Source organism: Euphorbia lathyris, chromosome 9 (genome assembly GCF_963576675.1).
Source record: "Euphorbia lathyris chromosome 9, ddEupLath1.1, whole genome shotgun sequence".
Lineage (NCBI taxonomy): Eukaryota > Viridiplantae > Streptophyta > Magnoliopsida > Malpighiales > Euphorbiaceae > Euphorbia > Euphorbia lathyris.
In genome coordinates, this window is record NC_088918.1 from 56,088,185 (window position 1) to 56,097,822 (window position 9,638).

At 33.8% G+C, this 9,638-nt stretch overlaps 1 protein-coding gene across 4 annotated transcripts; it reads right to left on the minus strand.

Annotated features, from left to right (window-relative positions):
* Nucleotides 1–2,377: 2,377 nt before the first annotated feature.
* Nucleotides 2,378–9,123, minus strand: LOC136205996 (SEC14 cytosolic factor). Of its 4 annotated transcripts, XM_065996886.1 has the most exons (12): nt 8,964–9,120; nt 8,678–8,757; nt 8,557–8,585; nt 6,535–6,618; nt 6,365–6,418; nt 5,753–5,830; nt 5,598–5,651; nt 5,384–5,443; nt 5,217–5,312; nt 3,245–3,346; nt 3,071–3,151; nt 2,378–2,933 (listed from the first exon to the last, which is right to left on the minus strand). In XM_065996886.1, exons 2-12 carry the CDS (start codon nt 8,730–8,732, stop codon nt 2,625–2,627), a joined length of 1,002 nt encoding a protein of 333 aa, XP_065852958.1. In that variant the 5' UTR covers nt 8,733–8,757; nt 8,964–9,120; the 3' UTR covers nt 2,378–2,624. The 4 variants fall into 4 exon arrangements, with proteins under 4 accessions (XP_065852958.1, XP_065852960.1, XP_065852957.1 ...); XM_065996888.1 differs by lacking the exon at nt 6,535–6,618 and having other exon boundaries at nt 8,964–9,123; XM_065996885.1 differs by lacking the exon at nt 8,964–9,120 and having other exon boundaries at nt 8,678–8,957.
* Nucleotides 9,124–9,638: the final 515 nt, after the last annotated feature.

A 9,638-nucleotide genomic window follows, 5' to 3' on the forward strand; every position in this document is an offset into this window, starting at 1 on the left:
TGCTCCTTCTCCTTCTCCTTCTGCTTCTTCTTCTTATTATTATTATACCAATCGTTAGCGATTTTTGAAATTATTGAAGTATTATGTTCAACTTCCCATAGAAATGGTATGTTTTTAGCTTATACGTCTTCTTTTCTCATTGGTCTTACCTCTTTCTTCATATGTAACGGTATCGTTTCAATTTCCTCTATTTTCATCCATTTTCCTCCATTATTGTCGCATTTGTGACGAAATTTGTCACATTTCGTCACAAATCCGACAACAGTTGCCGCAATTGTGACGAGATGCGACAACTCTTGTTGCATTTGTGACGAATTCGTCACAAATGCGACATCGCATCAATTCAATTGTTAGATTTTTTTATCTAATTTTTTGAGCTTTCCATCCTAATCCTCTTCCGTAGACACTAATTCTTCAAAGGTTGAACGAAACATAATCTCTTTTCTCTATAAACCACCGTCTTTTTGTCGGTTTGGTATGGCGAAGAAGACATTGAGAGTCTGAGGAAGAAAGTGAATTGAAATAAGGGTATTCTTATCCAAAGTGGATGAAAGTGTCTAATTTGATGAGATAGAAGCAAAGTGAGTCAAATATGTTAATGGACTCCTCATCTACAAGCCAAAATGATATTGTTTTGGCTTTAGGAGGAAAAAATTAAAAATTAAATAATACTAAATTGAAAAGGACGTCAAGTTAAATCCCTAATATATCAAGTTTTCAATCAATCAAAATTATCACAACTAAATTAAATTAAAACAATAATAAATTGAAAAAGACATCAAATTCAATCCCTAATTCATCAATTTAATAGTGAAATTTAGAATAAATCACACTCATGGCTACACACTTAACTTTGCTTTTCCTAACACTATAGTCCTTCAACTTCAAAACCTCACATAAAAACCACTCAACTTTGCAACTTATTATAGCTCCTTATGAAAATAAACACCTTCAAAATAACAAACCAACCGTGCCTTGTATTTTTCAACAGAGCCAGCATCACGTCGTTTTGTACGTAATAACCAGCGACACGTTATTATATTACGATCAGAAGGTTGAAACAGTTTGGATTACAAGGAGACTTTCGGCCCTATGGTTAAGGCTACTACTATTCGCATTATCTTCTCCCTTGCTGCTGCCAACAACTGGACCATTAATTAGCTAGATGTTTCCAATGTTTTTTTTTATGGCAATCTCACCGGACTATTTTTATGGAGCAACCGCAAAGCTTAACGACAAGGTACTGATGGGTGGCTTTGGGACAAACGGAGTGCTTTAGGACTAAGAAAAGTTTGTATGGAGTTTATGTGGCAGATAGTGATTAATTATAAAATTGGGTTGTGATGCAGCAGAAGGAGACTGATTGTAAATGGTCGAAGTTGGAAAATTATTACCTGGATAAGGACCAAGAAGGGATGGCAGCAAAGCAGTGGAGGATGGAGTCCAGATCCGAAGTTTGCACAGTGGTGGATGCTTGTTCAAATGGAAACAACTCACGGAAAGCGATATGTTTGCAAATATATATGCGAGCAGAAGTAATGTCAAGACATATATAGCCATTATGATTCGGAGAGTCTCCCAAGCACACGCATAAATGAGAACAAAATCAAACTTGTGACGATTATAAGCACAAAGAAGAGGGAAAACACCACATCCAAATGCACGAAGCTGATTGAAATTGAGATGTTTGTGAAATGCTTTGAAATATGGGGATTCAGACTTAAGAACGGGAGTGGGCAAATAATTAATCAAACGCACACTATAGCTCATGGCATAATTCCAATATTTTAAAGGGATGGTAGCATGAGCAAGAAGGTATTTCTGAACCCACAATCTCAAATAAAAGTCAATAATCTCAAAACTAAATAACAGATAAATAATTTCAAAACTAAAAAAAATAGGAATTAAAATTGCTTAGAATACATCTTCGTCTCCATAATAAAGAGTTATAGGTAAAGCCGAATAACTTTTATATGAAATTTTAAAGTTGAGTAGTTGTCGTCGTCGTCATCATCATAATAATAATAATAATAATAATAAAATTGAGTGCCTACAAGTGTAATTTAATTATTATTTTCAATTAGAATCATTTATTAATAGCCTTTAAGCATTGTCCAAAACACAAGTCCTATACTAGATCGATTCAATTCCTAACTGGTTCGATTCAATTCCTTTTGTCATTGTTAGAATCCTCACAAGTGAAGCTATATGTAAACCTTCTCATAAACTTCTCTATAATAGCCTTAAGGTTTTCCATATCCCTAGATTGAAGCTACCCTCCTCCCACCAAAAACAAAACTTTTCTGTTACCAAAAGGAAAGAAAAGAGAAAAAAACAGTGTTTGAGAAAGCAAGTGCGTGGTGCAGTGAGCTTCAGATTAACAATAAAAGCAATCATTATTATACAACAGAACAGACTGCTTTCTCCACCTTACTATTTCTTCTATAAGCTAACTTACATTTCTCCGCCCAACATTTTTATCAAATTTCATACGTAATGCTCTTTTCCCTTCGAGGGACATTACACTCATTTATATATTTTATACCTATAACAAAATAATAATAATTAAGAAATAAAATACATTCACCTCTTGGTTCTCCGGGAATGATTTCAGCTAGGAATTATCACTCTTCACTGATTTTCAGGCCAGATACTGATCTGGAAAGTGAGCTATCGAACTTATTTAGCTCCGACTCTATGGTTTTTGCAATTTCTGTATCTTCTGCAGCCGGCTCAGGCAGGTGCACGTGGAACGATCCTTGTTTCATTGGTTTCGAAGGTCGTTCGCTCATCGATTGTTGCTTGGTGTAGTTGTAGAGTTGCTGATGAAACGGATGATCCAACGAAAAGCAACTGCCTCCATTCCCTGAATGCCCAGATGATCCAGATCCTTCCCTTTTGCAGAAATGTGGAAGAGATGTCAAATCCATTATCTAACATTCAAAAAATTCCAACAGTATCAGTCAGTCCCCGGAAAGCTATACAAGTACCAATACGAAGAACTGCAATGTTTACATCATGCTAAAAGATCCCAATACTGAAAATAAGCAAGTGGAAATAGCTGCTGTACCTTCAAGAGCTCCTCTCGCCCGTTACCCGATAAGACCTGAACTTTTTTTCTTGTTCTCTCTTGCAGCAAGGGCTTGACAACCTGCCAAAACATCAAGTGTTTATTTGGCTTTAAAGCAAGTCTTTGGATTAGTAAATAAACAGGAGATTTGGTTGCAATGAGGAAACACCTTACCTTCCAACATGCTGAAAATATGTAAGGGGCATTTACAATGTAATATGTTTTGGTTTTCTCCGGATAGTTCAAGTCATCAACAGTTGAAATCATAGTCAGCAACTGCAGTAGCACGTAGCAGATAACACGGTTAATCCGACATAGTTTACAAAGCAACTACTGATTGTAGCAGCAGATTCAATGTTATTATATTAAAGTTAGATGCTTAAGACCAGATAAATTATTGTGACTAATAACCAATATATTAATTGTGATTGACCCCTAAATAGACAGAAGTTAACACATTTGTCCAGTATGTGGAGCCAGATGGTTTGCTTTATTGGTTTGACCACGTTGCTGGCAGGAGTCTGAAGACTCATTATTACATCAGGCAGGGTCTTAAATACTTAGGTGCCATTTAGTTCATGGAATGGACTAGGAATAGAATAGTTATTTTTCTATGGACTAGCTATTCCATAACGAATATTTTCCTTGCTTCCAAAATTAACCCTCTCAATTCTATCGATCATTTGTTTCACATTTTACTTTGAAAAAGGATAATAATAAAAAAGTGAAAAACGGGAAAAATGTGGAAAATATGAAGAGGATGAAAAACGGTTAAAACATGGAAAATGGTAAAAGTGCAACAAATGAGAAAAAACGGAAGAAATGCGAAAAATTGGGAAAAAAAACATGAAAAATGCGAAAAAACACAAAAAAAAAAAAAATTGAAAACCAGAAAAAAAATGAGAAAAATGCTTTGCATGCAAATACAAAATCTATTTGATTATTGATGGATTAAAATATGTTGGTTGTGTTGCAGGGAAAGGAAAACGAAAAAATAATATCTCTGAAAAATATAAGAAATTGAAATTGCAGGAGGTAATGTGCAAATGATAAAAAGAAAATATAGAAATGTTTATGAATTTTAAGATTATGATGATACATTTGTTAATATATTTTGCATTTAAAATGAAAACATTACGTTTTTTCCATTTTGAAAATATGAAGAAAATGATTTAGAAAAAAATTGATGGTTTAATGCGATTTGATCAACAGTGACGAGTCTTTTGAGAGATCAATTAATTTATTGCTATTATCCTTGTAGAAACACATTTTATTCTAAGAAAAGACTTTCTAATTTTTCTTAAATTATTGAAACGTGATCATGAATGCAAGTTTTTCAAAGTTTGAGGGACCAAAACTAACTCTTCAAAATTGAAGTTTTCATGAACATAATCTAAAATCAATTTGATGGGATCAACAGTGATGAAATGATCAAGAGATTCATTGAGTTATGTTGTTCTCCCCCGTATAAAACCATTTAATGTTAGCACTAAAATTACCCTTTTTTTTTTTTTTTTGCTTTTTTTACTGTTTTTCTTGTTTTCCGCATTTTTCGTGTTTTTACTGTTTTTCACATTTTTTCCTCTTTTTCGTGTTCTCGAGGTTTTTTACTTTTTTCCTTAAATAATATATATTAAATATTTGAATAATTGATGGTAATAATTAAAATTTTAAAAAAAATAAGAACTTACACTTAAGGGTAAGGTTGTCTGTTGATCTACAAAACTAGTTATTTCATCTTATCTCGTTCCATCAACCAGACATAGGAATAGTTATTTCTAAATAATACCTATTCTATTCCTTAGTAATATATATTCTATTCCATTCCATTTCGTAAACCAAATGTGTAAGGTTTCTTTGGAATCTACTCCAAACATATATGGCATAGTTCCTTACTTCGACCACGTACAAATATCTAAATTTAAAAGAAGAAACTAGTGCAGTCATAGACGTAGGTCACATTGACTGAACCATGTAAATCCTTTTATTTTGGATATGTTTGTTTTGTTTTTTGTCGTTCATTTTCTTGTTCTTGTTACTGATTAAATTCACCTTTCCCTCTTTTATTCCCCAACAACAATGAAGGGTACAATAAAAAAACTCAAGCTGAACCGTGGAGTGAAAGAAATGAAGGATAGCAAGTTACCTTTATTTGGCTCAGTGCTGATAGCTTCAGGCCAGTCATATCCAAAACTTTCACACACGTGTTTATTGGTCGCCCATGTTTTTTCGAAGCTGCAGGCTACAAGTTGTATGTAAGTCAGGAATAGCCGACACTTGAATCAATATGCATACTTAAAATTTAATACGCACCAAAACTATACGATCCCGATATTCATTTATTTGAATGTGTGACTGGACATAGTAATGGACCTGCAATCAAATAGAACAAGCAGGATAGTGGTATTATTTTAGTCATATTTCTTCAGTAATTGTAAGGTTAAGATAAAGTGAAAAATTTACTTATCCAAATTTAGAGAGGTGTTATAATGAAACATAATTAAAACATATTATTCATGATAATTACAGATGCTTTATCAAATGTGCTTAGCCCAACACCAATTGCAAAGACTGGAAGCCCCTGAAGAAGCAAAAAGTTACAGGAATATAAGCATGTTGCGTGTTTTCTCACTCCTCTAAGCATTAATGAACAAAATACAGCAGTATCTGTAGAAGGAGCACCTCTCTTGAATAACCTGGCATCCCTATGAGCTGCGAATCGCGTATTGCTCTGTATAAATCAGTTGGGATTATAGGTTTCTGCGCAAAGAAACAGCATCCAAAACAGACATTTATGACTATGCTTTCCTTGCAATAATTCAAAAAAATTAGCCAGATTTGGTAAGAAACCAGCCAGAAATACTTGTCAACTTGATAATATACTACGACTTTTTTTAAGCATCACCATGCAAGTAAAACAGGAGTTGCATTTATTATGTGCATTGAATACATGAGTAATCCATTTTCCCAGTGCAAATGGATGAATAACAAATCATAATGACTCAAGGAACAAAAGTAAATGAGACGTACAGATAACACTATGTAGATGTCAGTTTTCCATTTTGAATAGCTAGTTGATCACATAAAAACCTTGTAAGAGATGCATTAATGCTTTGCAGTTGATATCATTCTTAATTAATTAACTTTCAGGCATTGTAAACTTAACTTTTGATACCATGTCAGCTTAGAAAAAGAAAATCATGTAACATCCAAATTTCAGTTAAACTTCAAATTGTCAATCCATCTTCAGAAAACTAAAGAAAAATGAAGCATCTGCATGTAACAGAAACTTACTGCTAGGATACTGTCAATCTCGTTTTGAATCCTCCAATGCAAACAATCAACTAACTGGAGCATCACAAAGATAACGTATTAGAAGATAGAGATAGAACGATTGTTATTAGATTCTCTGATCTACAATAGATATTTTTACAAGACATTTCCATAAGAAAGAAGTGTTGGACCATTTTATGGGCTTTGGTAACATTCCATTCCCTAGCTTTTAGGAAACGAACCAAAGTTTCTGTTTGATATCCTTGATGAACATTCTGCAATTAAAAATAGAATAATGATTTAGCCAACATAGACTTGAACAAGACAAAAGCTTTCCCAATGGACATCCATCACATCCTCAAGAAACTGAAAAGACAATAGAAATCAGGCATACATATATGAATCCTGAACACCATAACTGCCTGATTTTAATAAAGCATTGCAGTATTTCATGCAAATTAATCCTGAAAAAGACATGAACTGAAAACTATTTGCATCTTGGAGCCAATGTGTTCAAACTAAGAAAGAGTTACTTGTCAATGCACGAGAAAGGATATGCACATTGAGCCAACTTTATTGCGCAAATCAATACAATACAGAAACCCTTTCTAGAGGGAAATAGAATGCTTTGTGCATCTTGGAGCCAATGTGTTCAAACTAAGAAAGAGTTACTTGTCAATGCACGAGAAAGGATATGCACATTGAGCCAACTTTATTGCGCAAATCAATACAATACAGAAACCCTTTCTAGAGGGAAATAGAATGCTTTGTCCTCCGAAAAATTCATAATTTTGAGGCAACAAAATCCCAAAAATTATTTCACCCACTAATTCAGCACCTCATATTGATGAACTCCACACTTCAACTGCATTTGATCAAGAATTATATCTCTCAAAATTTGGTTACGTGAAACATGGGTATGTAACTATGCTGGTTGAGCACTATTCTTATGTTTGAAACTTTTTCCTTTGCCATTTAAGCCTTTGCCAAGCTGGATATGAAAAAGATTCCAGTGTCGAGCACAGGCCGCAAAAGCAATCATTCAAATTCAAAACAGTAATTCACCAGTCAGCAATAGACAAATCTCACAAAAGCTTTCTGAATTGATGGTTGAAAGTTGCATGTTAGGAGTAGGCATCACCCAGTAACATGAGAGTAATGTAAATTCTTTAATCCAATAGCTACACAACTAGTGTTTAAATACCATCATGAGTGGAGATATATCTAGAAGAGAAGACGAGAGACAACCCCTCAAACAGGACTTACTTCAATCACAAAACTATTTGTCTATATAAATCAGGGATCCCCTTCTATACTAATCAGAATTGAGTTAAGGAAACATTATGATATCAAATTGTCTGTGCTCACAAATAGGTAGGGGGGTAGAGTTAAAATGTTTTAATTAGTATTTCGAAAATGGCAAAGTTGTTACCACAAAACACTCGGTTCACAGTATTCTTCTAACAAAGTGGAAAAATGAGAGCAACTAAAGCATTACATATAAGTTTCTAGTTTAAAAACACAAATTACCAGAAAAATGTTGATGACTTAGTAGAAAAACACTCTACTGAGGAACATTCTTCTTATGTAATTACAAGTTTTGATTATTATGGAGAAAAGCTTCCTGAATCCTATACCACTTACTGCGCAAGTAAGAAGCAGAAATCCTAATCAATCTGTTTACACTTTGATTACTAACTAAAATGGAATCCTTATAGACTCCCGGCACTGATCCAATAAATGACTCTCTAACATCGAATGCTATGAAATCAAACATTCTAGTACCAAATGTGAACTTGGCTATGAACGACAAACCAAATGAAGGTTTCCATCATACAGATCAGAGTGTTCTTGAAGGTTGATGATTTGTTGATCCACCAATTAAACTTAAAAAGAAACCACAGATCAGATTATCCATCCATCCATCCATCCAAAATAAAAACCATATAAGCTAAGAGTCAAACTATCATACGCAATTCCAAATTTAATACACAGTTTGGAACACATTAAGTAGAACATCAACACATGTTAAGACTTCCGTACTCAAATTGATCAGATCAGCATCACATCTTGCGGCTAAAGATAACTAAATCACTTAATTACGCTTACGCATCTCAAGTTGAAATTCGTTGGAAATACATGAGACCCAAGTGGAGAAGAAACAACAACAACAATAATGGAATAGCATAGACTGCAAAAATCAAAATGCAAACCTGATATGTTCTCTTCAATGGCTCTTCAACTGCCAACACATTTCAAACAGGAAAGAAGAAGTTAATTTATTAATTTTTTTGAAAAAACAAAAGAGAGAAAGCAAGTGAAGTAGAGATCAACCTTGATCCATGAGTGCTTTGAACTGATTAACCGCCTCATCCGGAACAATACCCATTTTTCCCTCCTCCCTGTTCCTCGGTCTGAGTACAGAAGCAGGAAAGCAAAAATTGGGGGAATATTATTAGAATCTAAAAAATGGGTTAAAGGACAGAGAAACAATAATAAATCTCCCCCAAAAAAAAAGGTAATAAATATGAATGTGATTAGATTTAGAAATGGTGATTTAGATTAACTATAAGATAAGAGGTCAAGATTCAAAAAAGGGCAGCAAAAGTTCATAGCCCACCTAGAAAGAATTATAGAAAAAAGAAAGGGAAAAAAAGTGAAGCTTTAAGAAAAGAAAAGTGTTTCTGTTTCTGTTTCTCTGAAATATTGTGATTAAGATTCATGCTTTGAATGGAGGGCACACGTATCCGTCACACCACTTCGTATTTTGTTCTTTAGTGCTTTGCTTACTGCTTGCCTTACCATGTGTTCTCATTTCTCCATTTCGTTAATTTCACGAACCTTTTTATTTATTGACTTTTCTTCCTCTACTTTCTTCCTTCCTCCTGTCTATCAATTTATTAGGAACAAAGATATTTCAAAAAAATGGAAAAAACGAATACTACCGTTGAAGAAAGAGTCGGTTATCATCAATGAAATAAATGGATCAAATTGCAGCAAATTTAAAGTTTGATCGGTTAAGAAGTTAAATATGTATTCTAGTCAAGGTTTATAAATAAATTTGGCCTACCGTTACTCTTTTTCTCTTAAAAATGAATTGCTGATTTTGAGTGTAAGGAGCTTCTAAATAAATGGTATAATGATTTTATGGATTCCTGAAATCTAAGTATTCACTCAGGGCGGAACCAGAGGTTGGGGGGCTTGAGCCCTGGTAGACCGTCCGAGAATTGAGAAAAAAAAGTTTTTAGCAATGGTGTGAAAGAATTTACCAGAAGTGTTTTAGAGATTTTTTTGG